Raw genomic sequence first — 22,644 nt, forward strand, 5'->3', positions numbered from 1 at the left:
AAGCAGCAGTTACTCTTCCTGGGGTCCACACAAAACATGAAACATGACATAATACACACAAACTATCTAGGTCAAATAGGGGAGAGGCGTTGTGCCGTGAGGTGATGCTTTATCTGTTTTTTGAAACCAGGTTTGCTGTTTATTTGAGCAATATGAGATGGAACGGAGTTCCATGCAATAATGGTTCTATATAATACTGTACCCTTTTTGAATTTGTTCTGGATTTGGGGACTGTGAAAAGACCCCTGGTGGCATGTCTGGTGGGGTAAGTGTATGTGTCAGAGTTGTGTGTAAGTTGACTATGCAAACAATTTGGGATTTTCAACACATTAATATTTCTTATAAAAAGAAGAAGTGATGCAGTCAGTCTCTCCTCAACTCTTAGCCAAGAGAGACTGGCATGCATTTATATCAGCCCTCTGATTACAATGAAGAGCAAGACGTGCCACTCTGTTTTGGGCCAGCTGCAGCTTAACTAGGTCTTTCTTTGCAGCACTGGACCACACGACTGGACAATAATCAAGATTAGATTAAACTAGAGCCTGCAGAACTTGCTTTTTTAAGTGTGGTGTCAAAAAAGCAGAGCATCTCTTTATTATGGACAGACCTCTCCCCATCTTTACAACCATTGAATCTATATGTTTTGACCATGATAGTTTACAATCTAAGGTAACGGCAAGTAATTTAGTCTCCTCAACTTGTTCAACAGCCACAGCATTCATTACCAGATTCAGCTGAGGTCTAGAACTTAGGGAATGATTTGTACCAAATACAATGCTCTTAGTTTTAGAGATGTTCAGGACCAGTTTATTAGTGGCCACCCATTCCAAAACAGACTGCAACTCTTTGTTAAGGGTTTCAGTGACTTCATTTGCTGTGGTTGCTGATGCGTATATGGTTCAATCATCAGCATACATGGACACACATGCTTTGTTTAATGCCAGTGGCAGGTCATTGGTAAAAATAGAAAATAACTTGAAGCAAGCAAGTTTACTGTGAGTATTTATATGTGTTTTGTGTTAAAAGGATTACTACTGTTCTCCATCTGATTCACAGCATTTGTACCAAATAGTTTGATTGTATTCAAGGCATTGCTGTCTGGTGTATTGCTACATGTGGTAGGCCTAGCGCTAGCTATTTAGCTACAGTACTGTAGCTAGCTAACGTAACGTTATTTAACCTAGCTAGGAATTCTCTCCATGCTTGTTCATCTATAGCTATCTTGCCTTGCCATACCATAATCAAATGCAAAACTCCAATGAGCTGTGTGTATACTAAACTAAATCCCTCAACATCTTTTCAGAAATATGTCTTCTTCCCTGAGGTGTACAAAGGAAGTTTTGCAGCAGGTCAACCAGTTCTGGTCGATGTTAGACGACCTGTCACAGAATTACCCCCAAAGCTACCAGATGTTTATCGAGAAACAGATTAAACAGGGAGCTGATTGTAATGCACCACCTTAGCCTGACTCCTGCCTACTCACTGAAATGCTGGTACCACAAATTACCTGCTTTCTATGAGCAGCTACACCCACACTGTAGTGTTTCTAGATTCAAAACACACAAACTTAGAACACTGGCCTACATAGAAATTACATAACTAAGTGTGATGGTAAGAGAATACTGTTCATTTGTTTGCAGTGCACGTTTGACCTTGCACCGCTGGCTAATAATATGGAAGTGTGAACTATAAAGAGGCTGAACAGTTGTTTTGTTGTTTGTGTCAGGAGCCAAAGAAAGGGTTGCTGTACATCAATGTGTGTGTGGCTGGAAGCGCGTCCCTGCCCCTGCTGATGAGAACAAGCCTGTGCCTGTGTGTGGAGGGAGACTGGAGACAGACACTGATGAAGGAGGAAGTACCAAGAGTCACTGTTGTCCTGCAGCACACAAACCTGTATTTCTGCATAATTACCTGGATTGTAACCTGTTTTAAAAGATGTGCAGGCAAAAAAGTGAACATTGTGACAGCTGACTTTCTTATAACTTTTTAATGGTTTTGATGCCAATGTTATCTAACACTGTTTGAACTAAAAAGGTGTTTCATTGCAGTTTTTCAGTACTACAACTTCCCTGTACTTAGACGACTACAGTGTGGTGGATGTGGCGTTCAGCCCTGCGGTGCTGCAGCAGGCTCAGCAGGACAAGAGGGAGAAGGACCAGGTCCACCTGTTAGCCCTGAGCTTCACCCAGCAGCAGTATGGCCTGCGTCTGGCCCAGCAGCAGTAAGCTAAAGGGCAGCCTAGAGGACATGCAGTACCGCCTGAGTTCTCTAAAACAGTCCAGCACCGCCACCAACACAGGTATAGCCTCTATGTAATTATTCCCTGGTTCAAGGGGACAGTTATTTTTTATCAAGGTGATAAAAATAAAGGAGAGATTATTTAATCAAAATGTATTGAGCAATACCTACTAACTACTTAGTATCTTCAAGATTTTTTAAAGGTGTACTGTAGCTAAAGATTAATGTTTTTACCTTCAATTGACATTCATTTCCCAGCCTCCCAGACCCCAGCTTCGCTGCTCCAGCAGATCTCCTCTCTGTGTGAAGGGCAGACTGAGGACAGTACACCTCTGCAGTTCATCACATCTGTCTAGCTAACACCTGGGCCAGTGGACCAAAGCAACAAGACCAATAACCTGATCCGGGTGATCTCCAGCTCAGTGGCCGCTGACCCCAGGGACCTCTCTTGGAGCCTGGAACTGACTGTGGAGCTACCAAATGTTCAGTCCATCACAGAGTGCCATCTCAACATTTCCCAGGTCAGGGACCACTCTGCTTCCCCTTTCCCTTGTGCTATGAATAAGGCCCTGTGACAGATTAACAAAAATTCTGTCTGTCTTGCTTAAACACTTCCTATGTTGACATAATAGCCTATGTTACATTGTAAGTGATCCTTTCTGTGGTCTTCTGGGTCTAATAGTCTGTGTGTATTTCTCTGTAGGATTATGTACTACTAGAAGTGGAGGATATGTACCATCTACACCTGGAGCTGCCTGAGACTGTGAATGAGGAGTCGGCCTCTGCCACGTTCAACAAGAAGAAACGGACATTAACTTGCAAGTGTCTATACTCTAGTGCCGGTACTGCCGACACTAAAAGCACACAAGTTAATTCAAAGACAAACAAAAAAAAAAACACTGTGTCTGTTCTGGCAAGACACACTTACACCCAGTAGGTAATTTGTCTCTCTGAAGAGACTCGGACTTTGGAAATATAAGAAGGCCATTAGAGAAGGTAGTAACTTCAGTTACCTCAAAGCAAATGGACCAAAATAAATGTCATTTCTGCTATGCATCCTACAAGCTGTGCGTCTGAACCTTTGTAGTAGTAAACAGTACCTCAGTAAAGACATTCACAGCAACATTAATGACTCAAGTGGAGTTATAGTCCTCCATGATCATGAGTTACATTAACTGCATGTCTAGGAAATAATTCACAAATAGTAAATATTCATGCAGTAATCCATGTTTATTAAAACTTTAAAATTGTATTGTGAACAACTTCATTCATATTTGGCAACTACAACTTGTACTTCAAACAGTTACTGTAAGTAAAATGTCCATAGGAAAGAGCCATTTTTGAAAGTATGGTTTTATCTCGAAACAGTAATAAATAGATTGATCCCAATTGTTATAATAACTACCTCTGCAGGGCTGCTGAGAATACTGAGAGGGTGTTATGGCATCATAGTCCAGTGGTCACAGTTTGAGGCTGGTGGTTCCCTCTATGGTTGGTTGGTTCCCAGTTCTACCGTCTCTCTCCATGGTCCTCCTCCACCCAGGCCACTATCTTCCCCTCCCAGCCAGGCACCAGGGCTCCATCCTGGAACACCTGAGAACACCAATCAGAACCAGACATGCATGCTCTTATAATATAAACTATGACATATACAGGGACAGACAGTCTCTGAAAACATACACTACATGACCAAAAGTATGTGCACACCTGCTCGTCAAACATCTCATTCCAAAATCATGGGCATTAATATGGAGTTGGTCCCCCCTTGCTTCTATAACAGCCTCCACTCTTCTGGGAAGGCTTTCCACTAGATGTTGGAACATTGCTGCGGGGACTTGCTTCCATTCAGCCACAAGAGCATTAGTGAGGTCGGGCACTGATGTTGGGCGATTAGGCCTGGCTCGCAGTCGGCGTTCCAAGTCATCCCAAAGGTGTTCGATGGGGTTGAGGGTCAGAGCTCTGTGCAGGCCAGTCAAGTTCTTCCACACCGATCTCGACAAACCATTTCTATATGGACCTCGCTTTGTGCACGGGGTCATTGTCATGCTGAAACAGGAAAGGGTCTTCCCCAAACTGTTGCCACAAAGTTGGAAGCACAGAATCGTCTAGAATGTCATTGTATGCTGTAGCGTTAAGATTTCAATTCACTGGAACTAAGAGGCCTAGCCTGAAACATTATTCCTCCTCCAACAAACTTTACAGTTGGCACTATGCATTCGACAAGTAGCGTTCTCCTGGCATCCGCCAAACCCAAATTCGTCCGTCAGACTGCCAGATGGTGAAGCGTGATTCATCACTCCAGAGAACGCGTTTCCACTGCTCCAGAGTCGAATGGCGGCGAGCTTTACACCACTCCAGCTGACACTTGGCATTGTGCGTGGTGATCTTAGGCTTGTGTGCGGTTACTCGGCCATGGAAACCCATTTTATGAAGCTCCCGACAAACAGTTATTGTGCTGAGGTTGCTTCCAGAGGCAGTTTGGAACTCGGTAGTGAGTGTTGCAACCAAGGACAGATGATTTTTACACGCTTCAGCACTCGGTGGTCCCGTTCTGTGAGCTTGTGTTGCCTACCACTTCGCGGCTGAGCCGCACTTACATAACAGCACTTACAGTTGACTGAGGCAGCTCTAGCAGGGCAGAAATTTGACCAACTGACTTGTTGGAAAGGTGGCATCCTATGACGGTGCCACGTTGAAAGTCACTAAGCTCTTCAGTAAGGCCATTCTACTGCCAATGTTTGTCTATGGAGATTGCATGGTTGTGTGCTCGATTTTACACAGCTGTCAGCAACGGGTGTGGCTAAAATAGCCGAATCCACTAGTTTGAAGGGATGTCCATATACTTTTGTATATAAAGTTTATTAACCTTTATAGAGAATCCTCATCTCTATGATTTTAAAATAGTTACTGGGTTTTGGAACTATTGCCAATTCCAAGTGTTTCATTATTTCATTTTGGTCATTCAGTCATTTCCCCCTCAGTGGTAACAGTTAACCCTATCCAAATGTAAACCCAAAGCTGTAATCCAAAACATGCCTACCTCCTCCTTCACAGTCCCAAACTCTGGGTCGAGGGCTTTGAAGTGGTACCTGAAGCTGCCCTGGCGGTCCACCGCTGCCTTGAAGTCTCTCAGAGTCACCTCCCCCAGCCTAACAGCACAGCACAGTCTCACTGTCAGATGGCATCATGGTACACTGATCTGTGCAGAGACACAGACATGCACATTCCCTCACAATGCTACAGCACATAGACACACCACACACACACCAATGATACACATGCATGCATTCAATACCCTAACAATGTACACATGTACTAACACATACATTCCATCCACAACTTACAGGCAGCACGCAACCATACAACACAAAGATACACATGCAATGGACATCATCAAGATCCAAAGAAGGATTCTGGATTTGTACCTTTTGGAGATGTTGACCAGGAAAGGAGTGAGTGAGCGATCAGTGAAGTAGAGCACTTTAGTGGAGACTGTGGAGTCCAGGCCAGGGCTACTGTGAGAGTGAGCTATTTCTGAAAACAAATAAAAACATATACACTACCAGTCAAAAGTTTTAGAACACCTACTCATTCAAGGGTTTTTCTTTATTTTTACTATTTTCTACATTGTAGAATAATAGTGAAGACATCAAAACTATGAAATAACACATATGGAATCATGTAATAACCAAAAAAGTGTTAGATAAATTCAAATATATTTTATATTTGAGATTCCTCAAAATAGCCACCCTTTGCCTTGATGACAGCTTTGCACACTCTTTGCATTCTCTAAACCAGCTTCACCTGGAATGCTTTTCCAACAGTCTTGAAGGAGTTCCCACATATGCTGAGCACTTGTTAGCTGCTTTTCCTTCACTCTATGGTCCGACTCATCCCAAACCATCTCAATTTGGTTGAGGTCGGGGGATTGTGGAAGCCAGGTCATCTGATGCAGCACTCCATCACTCTCCTTCTTGATAAAATAGCCCTTACACAGCCTGGAGGTGTGTTGGGTCATTGTCCTGTTGAAAAACAAATGATAGTCCCAGTAAGCCCAACCAGATGGGATGGCGTATCGCTGTAGAATGCTGTGGTAGCCATGCTGGTTACGTGTGCCTTGAATTCTAAATAAATCACAGACAGTGTCACCAGCAAAGCACCCCCACACCATAACACCTCCTCCTCCATGCTTTACGGTGGGAAATACACATGCGGAGATCATCCGTTCACCCACACCGTGTCTCACAAAGACACAGCGGTTGGAACAAAAATCTCCAATTTGGACAAATTTCCACCGGTCTAATGTCCATTGCTCGTGTTTCTTGGCCCAAGCAAGTCTCTTCTTCTTATTGGTGTCCTGTAGTAGTGGTTTTTTTGTAGCAATTCGACCATGAAGGCCTGATTCACACAGTCTCCTCTGAACAGTTGATGTTGAGATGTGTCTGTTACTTGAACTTAATTAATTAACTTTTAAGAAGGCACACCTGTTAATTTAAATGCATTCCAGGTGACTACCTCATGAAGGTGGTTGAGAGAATCCCAAGAGTGTGCAAAGCTGTCATCAAGGCAAGGGTGGCTATTTGAAGAATCTCAAATATATTTTTATCTGTTTAACACTTTTTTGGTTACTACATGATTCCATGTGTTATTTCATGGTTTTGATGTCTTCACTATTCTACATTGTAGAAAATAGTAAAAATAAAGAAAAACCCTTGAATGAGTAGGGGTTCTAAAGCTTTTGACCGGTAGTATAGGTTCGCTTACTGGCTACAGCTTAAAGATAGGATTGATTGATTGATTTTATTTGCCAATAAAAAAACATATACACACCATACATACATAAAGATTACAAATTAACATGCCAGGGATATCACAAGAAAGTCAGACATTTCCATGGTGCTAAAACATTACATTACATAGATAGAGACATGAAAAATGTTGATCATTAGCCAGATTTTGACATTCTTTTTAAATGAAGTTATGGTTTTGATTTGATTTATTAGGATCCCCCATTAGCCGACACCAAAGGCGACAGTTAGTCTTACTGGGGTCCGACACATAACGAAAAAGACATTACAGACAAAATACTTTACAATTTGCATACATTCAAAACATGAACATGTAGTGTGTGTGCATCTATCAGTTACACATACAGTACATGTCAGTACATACACACAACAAGTAGGTCACATTGGAAGAGGAGTTGTGCCGTGAAGTGTTGCTTTATTAATTTTTTGAAACCAGGTTTGCTGTTTACTTGCACTATATAAGATGGAAGGGAGTTCCATGCACTCATGGCTCTGTATAATACTGTACGTTTCCTTGAATTTGTTCTGGACCTGGGAACTGTGAAAACCCTGGTGGCATGTCTGGTGGGGTAAGTGTGTGTGTCAGTGCTGTGTGTAAGTTGACTATGTAAACAATTTGGAATTTCCAACACATTCATGTTTCTTACAACAAGAAGTGACGCAGTCAGTCTTTCCTCAACTCTTAGCCAAGAGAGACTGGCATGCATAGTATTAATATTATCCCTCTGATTACAATGAAGAGCAAGACGTGCCGCTCTGTTCTGGGCCAGCTGCAGCTTAACTAGGTCTTTCTTTGCAGCCCTTCACCATATGACTGGACAATAATCAAGATAAGATAAAACTAGAGCCTGCAGGATTTGCTTTGTGGAGTGTGGGGTCAAAAAAGCAGAGCATCTCTTTATTACGGTCAGACCTCTCCCCATCCATTGAATCTATATTTTTTCGACCATGACGGTTTACAATCTAAGGTAACACCAAGTAATTTAGTCTCCTCAACTATGGTCACCATGGCTTTGAGTTTATGTGGTAGTTTGTTCCACTCAACAGCGTCGGTATATAAAAAGGTGTTCTTACCAGATAGACGCTTACATTTAAAACAGGCAATATCAGAGTCTATTGCTCTGGTGTTGTATTGGTAGACATCTCTAATATAAGTCAAATCATTTGATAGGTACCTGAGGGCTAAGTCTTTAATAATTATGTGGACCAGACCAAGTTGGATTAATATTACCCTTTTCTCTACAGATAGCCACCCTAGCTAATTAAAATGCTCAATACCTCCTAACATGTGCTCAATGTAATTTAATTACACAATTATATAAAGTTGCATGAAGAGAATTAGCAAGGTTGTTGAGAACGGCAAAACAAACAGTTTATCTTACTTGAGCTGGGTGGCCATGAGTCCCTGTCTGTGGGGTTGGCTCTTCGTCCTGGTGACTTGTACTGACCCTACAAGAAGACAGAGTCACAGTTACTAAGATAAATGCCAATTCAGTCAGTCACGATGTGCACACGATAAACACATGATTATCACATCAGGTGCATAATTTAACGCTAACAGCATTCACACAGCACCCACCTCTGTGGTCCTCTGTGTATATTGCTGTGTGTGTGTGTGTGTGTGTGTGTGTATGTGTGTGTATGTGTGTGTGTGTGTGTATGTACCCCTCTGTCCTGCTGCCTGCGGCGTGGGTCGAGTGTGTGTAGGCGGTCCATGAGACTGGCCACCCCTTGCTCCAGTGTGTCCAGGGTGTGATGCTGAGGGTCGTGACCTGAGAAGCCATCCCTCAGACTACGCAGGGCCTCCCTCACCAGCTGCAGTTCCTCCCCCTGCTAACATACACACACATTATGACATAAACCACTAGAACTGGTGGCCAGGCAAATTTGAAGGTTGTTGATCATTTGGCCATGGCCTTTAATCTCCATTAGGTCTCTAGCTCTAGAAAAAGCTATAATGATGACATGAAACATATCTAAAACACACATTTAATCAATCACACACTCCCTCCCACCAACATGTAAACACATGTAGGAAATGTACATAGGTGTACATGACTCACCGCTGTGTGTTGTAAGGCCGGACCAGGGGGTGGGCCCACAGAGTTACTGTACCCACTCTTTTCACTCCTAAATGACTGAAGAAAAACAGATATAATATATCTTACCAACTTTTCAATCTACAACAAATACATGTCATTTACTGTAAGTGTAGTGGAAGCAGTTTGATTATGGTACCATACCCTGTGGCTTCCTTCAGTAGAGTTGTGGCGAGCATCGTCCAGTTTCAATTGCTGTTGCTGAAGTAGTCTATCCTTTTTTCCAAGTTGCTGCTGGTTTTATAGACATATCACTGTGATATCTGTGATACTTTGATACGTTTCAACTACATAATCATATCCAAATGTTAAAGTGTGTTGAAATGGTGAAAATGCACATATTTTCTTATCTTACCTCATATTCACTGAGCAGTTTGTTCCGATCGCTCAACTTCCGTTTGAGCTCTGCCTACAAATGTACAAATATATACTTATATTTGTAATGTGGATGAACAAAACACTTTGTGAATATTTGAATACATAAATAGATAGAGCCATTGAATAAAAAGGTCAAATATTCGTTCTAAATGTCAACGTCTGTATTATCATATCATTTGACTCACGTTCTCCCCCTCCAGTTGCTCTTTGCCCATACTGCACCTCAGTAGCTCCTGCTTCAGCTGCAGCACTGCAGCCTCCTGTACAGACATACGCTGCTGAAGAGCATCCTAATGAGGAAAGGCAGATCAAAGACAATGCTAGAGAGGCCTGTTTGGATACCAAAGAGTAAGGACCCACTAATATGGATCCTTATAAAGCCTAAAACAGAGCACACAACTCTTCTGTAAAGGAACACTGGAGGCTAAAAGGTGCTGCTTCTCTACCCAGAGCTGGCATGAGAACTGAATAAATGCCACTAATCCATGTATAAGTAATGATCCAAACAAACTTAAGAGGGTTTGACTGCAGGTCTTACCTTAATGGCCTGAAGGTGGCGTGCCTCCTGCTTGTGCCTCAGAAGCTCCCTCTGAGAGTACAGAAAGACAGACAGACTCAGAGACATTTCATTAGGAGGGGGAGGTCTTTGATCTTATGGCAGCTCATCCACATTAAGCCCAATTAATTTTACTTACTGTACCTTCAGATCAAGAGCCTCCTCCATGCTTTGGTCCAGACGACTGCGGATTAGAACCTTCAAAGCGATGGGATGAGCGGCAATATGAGAGAATAGAGAAATGTCAGCGCTTATAAAGAGACAGTGGCCTTGCATGAAAACAGGCTAAGCAGATAACATATACTCATTCACGCTTCTACAGTATCTGCGTCTTTTCTGGACTCTAGAGTGACAGTAAAAACATTATAGCATGCCAGGGTCTGACACCGCTACATCACAGTGGGTGGCTGAACATGCCGTATTATGTACAGAGAGGATGGGGGCGGACACAGTACCAGCTGCTGCTCAGAGTTAGCTCTGCTATCCCCGAAGCCCATGGAGACGTCCTGCTCGTCCTCAGGGAGAGAGCCGTGCAGCAGTAGAGCCTGGAGAGAAGAGAGTGATAGACACATACTGTACACATAAGATAAAGCCTACACACCCAGAATACATTTCACAGTATAAACACACACCAGAGAGAAAGAAAGCCTGTCGACCACAACACATGCATGCATAAAAACATGTCAGACACACACACACCGATATGGACGTATGGCCTCTCCTACACCAGAAGGCTGCCAACCTGAACTGGACAGTGAACATAGAGCAAATGCTTGGCTTGGACATGTGCAGGACCCTTTTATGTGATCATCCTCAGTTGGGCAGGGTGGGGTAGAGGTTGGGGGGGGTTTATACCTGACAGGATAGATTAGATTGTGCTAGATTAAGAGCACTCAGCTCCTTGATACCAGATAAAGCTTGAATGATCACAATCTCATTGTATACTTACCTTAGCTGGAGCCTTGGAGGGTTACATCTTAAACATACTAAACATAAGTTTAGTTTTTCTTTCTATTAGTTCTAACATTTTCATTTGAAATCAGTTTAGTTTCAGTTAGTTTTCAGTTCCACTTTACTCATTTTTGTTTAGTTTAAGTTTCATAAAAACATTTCTATTTCGTTCTTATATAATTTAGTTTTAGTGTTACGGACAGAAAGAAGCCTATGCGTGGGAGGCTAGGAGCCATTTCTGTGTTGTTTAGTGTTTGGGGTTTTTGGGAGGTCACTTCTTGCCACTGTGGGGCAGTAATGCATAAGGAGATGGGTCAGGTTATAGGTTAGGTTAGGTTTAAAGGTAGACTCAGATGACGCAGATGCACCAAGTAAGCAGTAGTAGTGGGTCAATTTCCGCAACAACCAGTAGCGTTGAAGCGCGAGGCTAAACTTCTCAGCTGTTTTGGTCCTGTAGCTACCATGTTGTGGCAGCATGAAGCGCAACCGTGCACATGCGCAGGTACTTTGTGTGACTGTGTGAGAGAAAGGTCTTGCATCGTGCTCATCTCAATGGCCGCGTTCGAGCAGATCACTTTTGTTAAGTGTCACCGCCTTTCAAAGTGTGTTGCATCGTGGGGATAAAAATTGCCCGACTTGTGCCTACATGTTGACTGCACGCACTTTACAAAAATCATGTGATCAAAGGTCATGAAGTTTTGACTGCAGTCGACGCAAATTTCTGCCCTTCACCAACTTCCTCCTGCAGCCATTACCTGCATTGTGTGAGGATCTATTGTTAACCTATCATTAGGCTGTTTTTGTTTGACCCACGTGAACGTGACCAAAGACATGAATGAACAAGAACCAATTAGCTGTGATTTATGTGTATAGTAGACATAGTATACACAAACAAATGTGATATTTGAGGCTCTGTCTCACTAATTGATTTTACAATGTTTACACACATTATATTAGGATTTCCGTTTGTGACTGTGTGACATGGGGGTTAGAAACATGTTTCTTTCAACATTATAAAGAAAACCTTTTATAGACAATGGCAACACTGCCATGTTGATCTGAGCCTTCCCACTGGGCACATACTGGTTGAATCAACGTTGTTTCCACATCATTTCAATGAAATTACGTTAAACCAACGTGAAATAGACGTTGAATTGACGTCTGTGCCCAGTGGGTTGCTGTTGGAAAACCACATTAGTGTCCGACTTTCAGCTGTCGCAGATGCACCTCCCCTGACTTCACTCCTCAACTTTTGTCTACAGTCGGTTGGTTTAGCCTTACCACTCAAACGAGCCAAATATCTGTGGTGCTGCTCGTGGCAAAGTCAGCTCGCTGAGTCTACCTTTAAATTATAAAGTTAATCTCTAACTCAACAGATTCAGAAGCTTGAAAACACCCATTAGAGAAAAAAAAAGCTTGAAAACCCCATTCAATTTTTGCCCCCCAAAAAAGTAAAACTGAACATAATTCATGATGGTTTTTATTTATTTTACTTAGTTTTGGAGTCAAATATAATAGTTTCAGTATAGTTTTAATTTCAAATGGGTTTGTTAATTATTTTATTTCAGTTTACAATTATAAAAATAAATAAAAAATTCAGTTTTAGTTTACTACAATAACCTTGGTGTGTGTGTGTGTGTTAGTGTGTGTGTATGTGTGCGTGTGTGTGCGGGAGCATGCATGTGTGAGTGTGTGCGTATGTGTGTGTGTGTGCGGGTGCATGCATGCGTGCGTATGTGTCTGTGTGTGTGAGGAGTCATTAGTTACCTGCAGGCGGAACACCATCCTCCTGGCCTCCTGCATCTCCTTTTCCAGCTGCTCCTGGTGACACTCCAGCTGCTCCTCCCATGATCTCTCCTCCTCTGGCCCACCATGCCCCGGGGTCGGACACAGGCCGCAGAGAGACAACACCTCTTCTGGAGGGCACAGACACACAGACAGATGGACAGCCAGACAAACAGAAGGACAGACAGACAGAGGGAGGGATGGAAAGACAGAGGGATGGACGGATGGATGGACAGACAGATAGATAGACAGACAGACAGAAACAGACCGGGCATGATAAAACGTCATTTTTATAGCAGATAAATCAAATGAAAACAGATTTCAGCACGAGCAAATTGATGTGCAGTCAACCTGTATCAGATTTCCTTTCCGTCAACTCTGATTTGTCATCTCCAGGCTCGGCGTGGTCTTCAGATTGAGCTGAGATAAATGCTTCTTTAGGAGTGTCTGTGGACTGAGCGATGATGTACTCTTCTTTAGGGGAGTGTGCAGGGCTGGCTGAACTGAGGCTGCAACAGATGGTGGGAAAAGACAGGAATAAGGAATAAGTTTGTTTGCTGCTGAGCCAAATATAAAGAAACAGTAAATAAATATTCATGGAAGACATTCTTCTTGAAATTACATATACTGTACATACTGTAAATGCCATCTGGACTGAGCAATATTTCAACAGAATGATACACTGTGAACATACACTCCCTCTGTATTTATTTGTACAGTGAAGCTAAAACTTTTAATATGGCTCTATACCACAGCATTTTGGATTTGAGATCAAATGTTTCATATGCGACATTCTGTTTTAAAATACACTCAAATAAGAGGCGACATTCTATACAGTGGCCTAATAGTGGCCCAAAATGCTGGAATAGAGAGCCAAATTAAAAGTTTCAGCTTCACTGTCCAAATAAATACGGAGGGGGGTGTAAGTTAACACAGAGATGGAATTTGTTTGTTCATTAATTAATTAATTCAACTTAATTGACACAAACATAAGTGACTGTCCAAAATATTAAGTTTTACTTAAATTAAAATGCACTTTACAGGCAACTTCAGACAAATGGGACACATTTGAGTCAAACAACTAACTATTTCCTTTTTCAAACAGTCAGATAGGGGCGGGATTTAGAAACAGTTTTTGTAACAACACATTCTTAGGATTGTTTTTTCCTCCGGAGACATCAGTTCAAAACTAACAATGATTTCAATGTCTCTGAGAGGATGATTTCCTCTTTCAGCATGTACTGAGTCTGTTATGTACTCAGTCTGTTATGTACTCAGTCTGTATGTTATGATGATCTTTGTCTGTGCTGAGTACATTCCCAGCACCCTGAGGTCTGGGCCTCTTGTCATGTTCCCTCTTGTGTGTTTTTTAGAAATGGGATCCAGCCACATGTGTTCTATGACCCCAGGCATTAGATATGGCTCCCAGAGAGGGGATTCCGTGATCCTTTTATTGGTATCTGTGGGAAAACAACCATGCTTCTGTCTGTGTGGTTAAGTCATATGCCAGACAAAGGATAAAATACACCACTATTCAGAGATGGGCAGTATTTATGTTACATGTATTTGAAATATGTATTTCAATTACCTTTGCGTATTTTGTAATTTGTATTTCACTGGCCTAAACTACAGTCCAATGTATTTTGTAGCAAGATACTTCAGAGAGCTGTATTTTGCATTTTCAAAATACAAAATACTTTTAAACAGTCGGACAGACAATTATATAGGGTCTATTTCTTCTAAAATAAGTTGAAATTGAAAAAACGTTTGGGGTTCATACATTTATTTGTTTGGAATATTTCACTGAAATAGTTTGTCTATGATTTTTTTTTGTTTTTTTTGCCTACTTTAAATGTATATTTTTTTTATTATATATTATACTTTTCTGTATTATTGACAATGGTATTTTGTATTTTCTTTTCATACATTCTTTAGGGTATTTTATAACAAGATACATTTTGATGTATCTTTGCCTATCTCTACAGTCATTCACATTTTTATTCAAATATGGTCTCGTTCGGGGGTGGAGCTCATTAGAATAATAATAACTAGCATGCTTTGCAAGTGCATTTTGGTCATTTAGCATCCATAGCAACTTATAGTCAGTGCATTCAACTAAAGTAGAAACAGGTAAACAACCACATTATCACAGTCATAGCAAGTAAAACACTTTTTTTTTTTACCATTACTGAAATGTTGTTGAGGTTAAGGGTGTACTTGCAAATGTATTTTGAAAATACAAAATACTTGTATTTTAATTCAATACAATACTTTGCAAAAGTATAATGTATTTTATTTTTATACATTGGTCTTTAGGGTATTTTGTAATTGTATTTTATATTTGTATTTTGTAATTGTTGCCCCTCTCTGCCACTATTCAACCTAAAACCCTTGGGCATAACATGTTGAAAAGGGGAGAGAGACTATCTTTCTTAAGAAAAATGAAAGATGGGTGGATGATGATGGATTGCAATTCTGTAACCATAGCATAATGTTGACATAAGGTAATTAGACTCACATTACAGCCTGTGTGTGAGATTCATGTCTGGTTTAATGTAGTGTTAGGATGGCATCTGTCTTTTTTATATCATTGCATGACTGAATATGAGGGCTGCAACTGTATACCTGCCCTGGCTTGATCTGTCCCTTTTGTAATACCATGTAATTACATTGACTTGGGGTTGCTATAGGGAAAGAATACCTACTACACATTGTTTTTACTTTAGGGCAATTACATGGTAAAAGAGTGATGCATATGGTTATATGATTTGTTAACTTTGCAATCTCTGGTTTTTATTTGACATACATTTTAAAGTGAAAGATCTGAGTCTCAGCATCACTCTGTTACCATGGAATTTCCCTTTATCCACCCTTTATCCATTCACTAATACTGTGAACAGAGGGAGCTGAGTTAGGGTTAATTGGGTAACAGGACGGTCTGTATGTGCTCTCTTACTGTGCCTCAGCTGTAAATTATTAGTACTGTATGTGGAGGCAGGTACCACATAATGCTTGCTTGGATTGATATGTAATTGAGTTGGTAGGGATGTACTGTCTCGTAGATACAGTATGATGACTTGAATAGAGTTGTGAGAATTAGGTTATACCATTTAGTTATCATATTCAGGAAGTTTGGGATGTTTTCTGTCATAAGGGGCCTACTTTGTTGATTCTACTGAGCTGCTGAGAAACAGGGACAGTAGGTTACATAAACAGAGCCTCTGTGGTCTGGTGGCCATCTTATCTGATTCTACTGAAGTAGTTATCCCTAAGTACTCCCCATTGATGAACACTGCAACTCAATTAAAATAATATTGTAATAAATTGAATGCACCAATTTGTAAGTCACTCTGGATAAGAACGTCTGCTAAATGATGTAAATGTAAATAAGAACTACAGGCAAAGAAGTATGAAGTACAGTGGGGAAAAAAAGTATTTAGTCAGCCACCAATTGTGCAAGTTCTCCCACTTAAATAGATGAGAGAGGCCTGTAATTTTTATCATAAGTACACGTCAACTATGACAGACAAAATGAGAAAAAAAATCCAGAAAATCACATTGTAGGATTTTTAATGAATTTATTTGCAAATTATGGTGGAAAATAAGTATTTGGTCAATAACAAAAGTTTCTCAATACTTTGTTATATACCCTTTGTTGGCAATGACACAGGTCAAACGTTTTCTGTAAGTCTTCAAGGTTTTCACACACTGTTGCTGGTATTTTGGCCCATTCCTCCATGCAGATCTCCTCTAGAGCAGTGATGTTTTGGGGCTGTCGCTGGGCAACACGGACTTTCAACTCCCTCCAAAGATTTTCTATGGGGTTGAGATCTGGAGACTGGCTAGGCCACTCCAGGACCTTGAAATGCTTCTTACGAAGCATCTCCTTCGTTTGCTCGGGCGGTGTGTTTGGGATCATTGTCATGCTGAAAGACCCAGCCACGTTTCATCTTCAATGCCCTTGCTGATGGAAGGAGGTTTTCACTCAAAATCTCACGATACATGGCCCCATTCATTCTTTCCTTTACACGGATCAGTCGTCCTGGTCCCTTTGCAGAAAAACAGCCCCAAAGCATGATGTTTCCACCCCCATGCTTCACAGTAGGTATGGTGTTCTTTGGATGCAACTCAGCATTCTTTGTCCTCCAAACACGACGAGTTGAGTTTTTACCAAAAAGTTCTATTTTGGTTTCATCTGACCATATGACATTCTCCCAATCCTCTTCTGGATCATCCAAATGCACTCTAGCAAACTTCAGACGGGCCTGGACATGTACTGGCTTAAGCAGGGGGACACGTCTGGCACTGTAGGATTTGAGTCCCTGGCGGCTTAGTGTGTTACTGATGGTAGGCTTTGTTACTTTGGTCCCAGCTCTCTGCAGGTCATTCACTAGGTCCCCCCGTGTGGTTCTGGGATTTTTGCTCACCGTTCTTGTGATCATTTTGACCCCACAGGGTGAGATCTTGCGTGGAGCCTCAGATCGAGGGAGATTATCAGTGTCTTCCATTTCCTAATAATTGCTCCCACAGTTGATTTCTTCAAACCAAGCTGCTTACCTATTGCAGATTCAGTCTTCCCAGCCTGGTGCAGGTCTACAATTTTGTTTCTGGTGTCCTTTGACAGCTCTTTGGTCTTGGCCATAGTGGAGTTTGGAGTGTGACTGTTTGAGGTTGTGGACAGGTGTCTTTTATACTGATAACAAGTTCAAACAGGTGCCATTAATACAGGTAACGAGTGGAGGACAGAGGAGCCTCTTAAAGAAGAAGTTACAGGTCTGTGAGAGCCAGAAATCTTGCTTGTTTGTAGGTGACCAAATACTTATTTTCCACCATAATTTGCAAATAAATTCATTAAAAATCCTACAATGTGATTTTCTGGATTTTTTTTTCTCAATTTGTCTGTCATAGTAGACGTGTACCTATGATGAAAATTACAGGCCTCTCTCATCTTTTTAAGTGGGAGAACTTGCACAATTGGTGGCTGACTAAATACTTTTTTTCCCCACTGTACATGCCAACCAATGTTCTGTGTAAGTCTCTCTATCGTGGCACGCCTTTCCTTTGTCCTGGGTGTAGTTTGTTATAGGTACATATTGTAATTTCTGTGGATAACCCTTAAAAGATGTACCCTGCTGATTTGTTGTGCCAACTGAAACAACAACATACAGTAGAGATACCAAGATTAGCCACTGAGATTAGCAAGAGATGAGCTTCACTTCAGCATATCTGGCCTTTGAATGTCTCTTGTAATCCCTTTATATAAAATAAAGTAAATCCTCTTGAAATAATAATATGTTTTTAATTCAAATCTGTCTTCAATTTAACTGAATGTGCATTGCTTTAACTTTTCAATGTTATCTCTGAAAGAGGATCAAATGTACCTGTGGCCTATTTTACAGTATAATGTCATTTTTGTATTTACTGTCAATATATTTGGGGTTGGAAATAAAACCTCCACTATGGTGGGCAAATATTAAACAGAAATTATCCTAATCTCTGGAACTAAATACTGTATAACACTAAAACACCATGTGAGATTGGACATGCTCATATACAGTGTGATGCTAATCAGTCTGATCAAAGTAAATCTGAGATGTGAGCCGATCTGCAAATGGATATCACAGCAATGCCAAACACTGTAGTTTGCCGGCAATGTCACTCATTCATTCACATAAGACTATAGATCCTCTTCCAGACAAACACCTACACGGACGCACAGTATCCATACCAGAGAGGCACACCCACACCTACATTCAGACAAAAGCCAAAAGCGAAAGCCCAGCCCTAAAATTATGTGAACTACTCAATTTCTACAAGCTATCACACTCTGATTAGTTTATCTAACACGTGTAACATAAGATTGATTAGACAAAGAAATGACATCTTCTAAATGACATAGTGCTTGCACTGTATCGAGGTGTCATAGCCACTCCCGTCACTGTAAAGGTAGCATATTACTGTCAAGGCAATGGTCAATGAACAAACACTGCATTTCTATATTACAACCACTGATTGTAACAACGAGAGGGAGAGAGACAGTTATGTTATGTAAATCAAGAGATATTGCATATCATTTGTGAAATCCAACTCTTACCATTTCATCTGTTTGGCTCCCATGCTGGTTAGTTGCACTCTTTACCTCCCATTCAGCCTCTGCCCTGCATGTGGGTGATGCTGCCCTAATCAGTCAGAAACATAGCCCCAAAACAACCCTAGCAGCAGGGGTGGGAGCAGCACTGCCAACACTAACCAGCAGACTGAGCCTCCACGTCGCAGACACTACTGTGTGCAATTTGCAATAACAGCGAACAGCGTGTTCAAATCCTCTCCAGCATATTCCCTAAATAAAGCTACAAATCCTAACCAACAGCCCTGGACTTTTCTCTAAATCACTCCCTGGAAGAACCCAATGGAAATCCAGGCTCAATCCCTCCCAGCCTGTGGCAGAATGGAGAGAATTGGTGTTCAGGCTCACCAGCGGTTTAATTCTGCCTGGTTTTTCAGAACACACTCCTGCTGTGGCTGAGCTCTCCTCCTCCATATATTTTCTCTCTTGCGTTCTCTCACCCTCACCCTATATCTTCGTTCCTCCCTCCTCACTGTTTTTCTCATGCTCAGCCGCACAGGCTTTTTCCCCTGTCCCTTGTTCTTTCAGTGAGCAGCAAGGCTGTCAGACATGGCTCTGTCTGAGTGTTTACCCTCCCCCTCCCACACTCTCTTTCTTACCTCCCCCTCCCACACTCTCTTTCATACCTCCCCCTCCCACACTCTTCCCCTCTCACTAGAGCAGGAGGGGGTCTGTATGTGCTGCTACTGTAGCTGAAATTGGGCATATCTCATTTACATTGTGTTGTTAATCTACAGTATATTCTAAACTAACACTGTGTGGTATGTGGTTTCCAACTGAGCCATTTTTGGCTGATTCTAAATCACAGGTTTGCATGGAGCCATGTCAAACAAGTTGAAGCATGTGTGAGTGGGTAATGATATATTATCTTAGAGTGAGTACCTCAAACAACCAGATAGAGGACACTGGGCCATATAATGCTTAAGCACGGATAATAATAGTATTTTAAAGCTATAATGATAGCATGTGACATCAACTATATGATTTGCATAAATAAGCATACGTTTTCTATTAGATCAAATAATCACAACCTGAGTTCAAATACATTTTATATTTTTGTTGTTGTTGATTTTAGACAGATAGGGCACATGCACAACACAATATTACCAGCCTGACCAAAACTGTGGGAAATTGGGATCATCTTGGTTTGAATAAGGGAGGCAATGAAGACAAAAGGCTTTGTGTGACATGGAATGGTAATGATACGTGTTTACTCTTTTGGGCCCTAGCAGCAGCATCAGGGGGTAGGGATTGAGTTGTTCTTGTAACTAAGTATCCTATTTGCCCCATTAAATCAAATCACATTTTTATTTGTCACATAATAATAATAATAATAATAATAATAATAATAATAATAATAATATGCCATTTAGCATGCTTTGTAAACAACAGGTGTAGACTTACAGTGAAATGCTTACTTACGGGTCCTTTTCCAACAATGCAGAGTGAAATATAAAAATAATAATAATAGAAAATAGAAATATTGACACAAGGAATAAATACACAGTGAATAACAAAATACAATGACGAGTAAAAATAACATGTCTATATACAGGAAGTACCAGGTAATAACATGGCTATTTTATTTTATTTTTATTTATTTCACCTTTATTTAACCAGGTAAGCCAGTTGAGAACAAGTTCTCATTTACAACTGCGACCTGGCCAAGATAAAGCAAAGCAGTGCAATAAAAACAACACAGAGTTACATATGGGGTAAAAAAAAAAAAAAAGTAAAAAATACAACAGAAAATATATATACAGTGGTGCAAATGTAGCAAGTTATGGAGGTAAGGCAATAAATAGGCTATAGTGCAAAATAATTACAATAGTATTAACACTGGAATGCTAGATGTGCATGAGATTATGTGCAAATAGAGATACTGGGGTGCAAAAGAGCAAAATAAATAACAATATAGGGATGAGGTAGTTGGGTGGGCTAATTTCAGATGGGCTGTGTACAGGTGCAGTGATCGGTAAGGTGCTCTGACAACTGATGCTTAAAGTTAGTGAGGGAGATAAGAGTCTCCAGCTTCAGAGATTTTTGCAATTCATTCCAGTCATTGGCAGCAGAGAACTGGAAGGAATGGCGGCCAAAGGAGGTGTTGGCTTTGGGAATGACCAGTGAGATATACCTGCTGGAGCGCAGACTACGGGTGGGTGCTGCTATGGTGACCAATGAGCTAAGATAACGCGGGGATTTGCCTAGCAGTGATTTATAGATGGCCTGGAGCCAGTGGGTTTGACGACGAACATGTAGTGAGGACCAGCCAACAAGAGCGTACAGGTCACAGTGGTGGGTAGTGTATGGGGCTTTGGAGACAAAATGGATGGCACTGTGATAGACTACATCCAGTTTGCTGAGTAGAGTGTTGGAGGCTATTTTGTAAATGACATCGCCGAAGTCACGGATCGGTAGGATAGTCAGTTTTACGAGGGCATGTTTGGCAGCATGAGTGAAGGAGGCTTTGTTGCGAAATAGGAAGCCGATTCTAGACTTAACTTTGGATTGGAGATTCTTAATGTGAGTCTGGAAGAAGAGTTTACAGTCTAACCAGACACCTAGGTATTTGTAGTTGTCCACATACTCTAGGTCAGACCCGTCGAGAGTGGTGATTCTAGTCGGGTGGGCGGGTGCCAGCAGCGTTCGATTGAAAAGCATGCATTTAGTTTTACTAGTGTTTAAGAGCAGTTGGAGGCTACTGAAGGAGTGTTGTATGGCATTGAAGCTTGTTTGGAGGTTTGTTAACACAGTGTCCAATGAAGGGCCAGATGTATACAAAATGGTGTCGTCTGCGTAGAGGTGGATCTGAGAGTCACCAGCAGCAAGAGCGACATCATTGATATACACGGAGAAAAGTGTCGGCCCAAGAATTGAACCCTATATACAGGAGGTCCCAGGTCATAACATGGCTATATACAGGAAGTACCAGGTAATAACATGGCTATATACAGGAAGTACCAGGTAATAACATGGCTATATGCAGGGAGTACCAGGTAATACTATGGCTATATACAGGAAGTACCAGGTAATACTATGGCTATATACAGGAAGTGCCAGGTAATACCATGGCTATATACAGGGAGTGCCAGGTAATAACATGGCTATATACAGGGAGTACCAGGTAATACCATATGCTATATACAGGGAGTACCAGGTAATAACATGGCTAAATACAGGGAGTACCAGGTAATACTATGGCTATATACAGGAAGTACCAGGTAATACCATGGCTATATACAGGGAGTACCAGGTAATAACATGGCTATATACAGGGAGTACCAGTACCGAGTCGATGTGCAGGGGTACGAAGTAATTGAGGTAGCTAGTGTGAAATTGCGCGTGAGTGAGTGTGTGTGTGTGTGTGTGGCATCATTATGCATTTGTGCGTATGCTATGTGTGTGTGAGCATATGTAGTATGTGTGTGTGTTGTGTGTGTGTTTGTGTGTCAGTGTAAGTATTTGTGTGTGTGGATAGAGTCCAGTGTGTGTGCATAGAGTCAGTGCAAGAGAGTTAGTGCAAAAAAAGAGTTAATGCAGGTAGTCCGGGTAGCCATTTGATTAGCTATTTAGCAGTCTTGTTTAGAAGTCTTATGGCTTGGGGGTAGAAGCTGTTCAGGGTCCTGTTGGATCCAGACTTAGTGCACTGGTACCACTTGCCATGTGATAGCAGAAAGAACAGTCTATGGCTTGGGTGGCTGG

The 22,644-nt window shown here is 41.4% G+C and overlaps 1 protein-coding gene and 1 pseudogene across 5 annotated transcripts; one reads left to right on the forward strand and one right to left on the reverse strand.

The window, feature by feature from the left end:
• The first annotated feature begins 1,191 nt into the window (after positions 1–1,191).
• LOC121559703 lies at positions 1,192–3,449 on the forward strand (annotated as a pseudogene).
• On the reverse strand, positions 3,450–19,518 carry LOC121559667 (dixin-A). 5 transcript variants are annotated; one of them, XM_041872807.1, is made up of 15 exons: positions 18,910–19,514; positions 13,167–13,324; positions 12,798–12,943; positions 10,535–10,624; positions 10,224–10,277; positions 10,062–10,112; positions 9,709–9,813; positions 9,501–9,554; positions 9,290–9,379; positions 9,110–9,184; positions 8,712–8,879; positions 8,429–8,495; positions 5,664–5,772; positions 5,279–5,387; positions 3,450–3,831 (listed from the first exon to the last, which is right to left on the reverse strand). In XM_041872807.1, exons 1-15 carry the CDS (start codon positions 18,930–18,932, stop codon positions 3,748–3,750), a joined length of 1,383 nt encoding a protein of 460 aa, XP_041728741.1. In that variant the 5' UTR covers positions 18,933–19,514; the 3' UTR covers positions 3,450–3,747. The 5 variants fall into 5 exon arrangements, with proteins under 5 accessions (XP_041728741.1, XP_041728733.1, XP_041728728.1 ...); XM_041872799.1 differs by having other exon boundaries at positions 9,290–9,376; positions 12,798–12,946; XM_041872794.1 differs by having other exon boundaries at positions 8,712–8,876; positions 12,798–12,946; positions 18,910–19,513.
• Positions 19,519–22,644: the final 3,126 nt, after the last annotated feature.

Source organism: Coregonus clupeaformis, chromosome 5, assembly GCF_020615455.1.
Source record: "Coregonus clupeaformis isolate EN_2021a chromosome 5, ASM2061545v1, whole genome shotgun sequence".
NCBI classification, from domain to species: domain Eukaryota; kingdom Metazoa; phylum Chordata; class Actinopteri; order Salmoniformes; family Salmonidae; genus Coregonus; species Coregonus clupeaformis.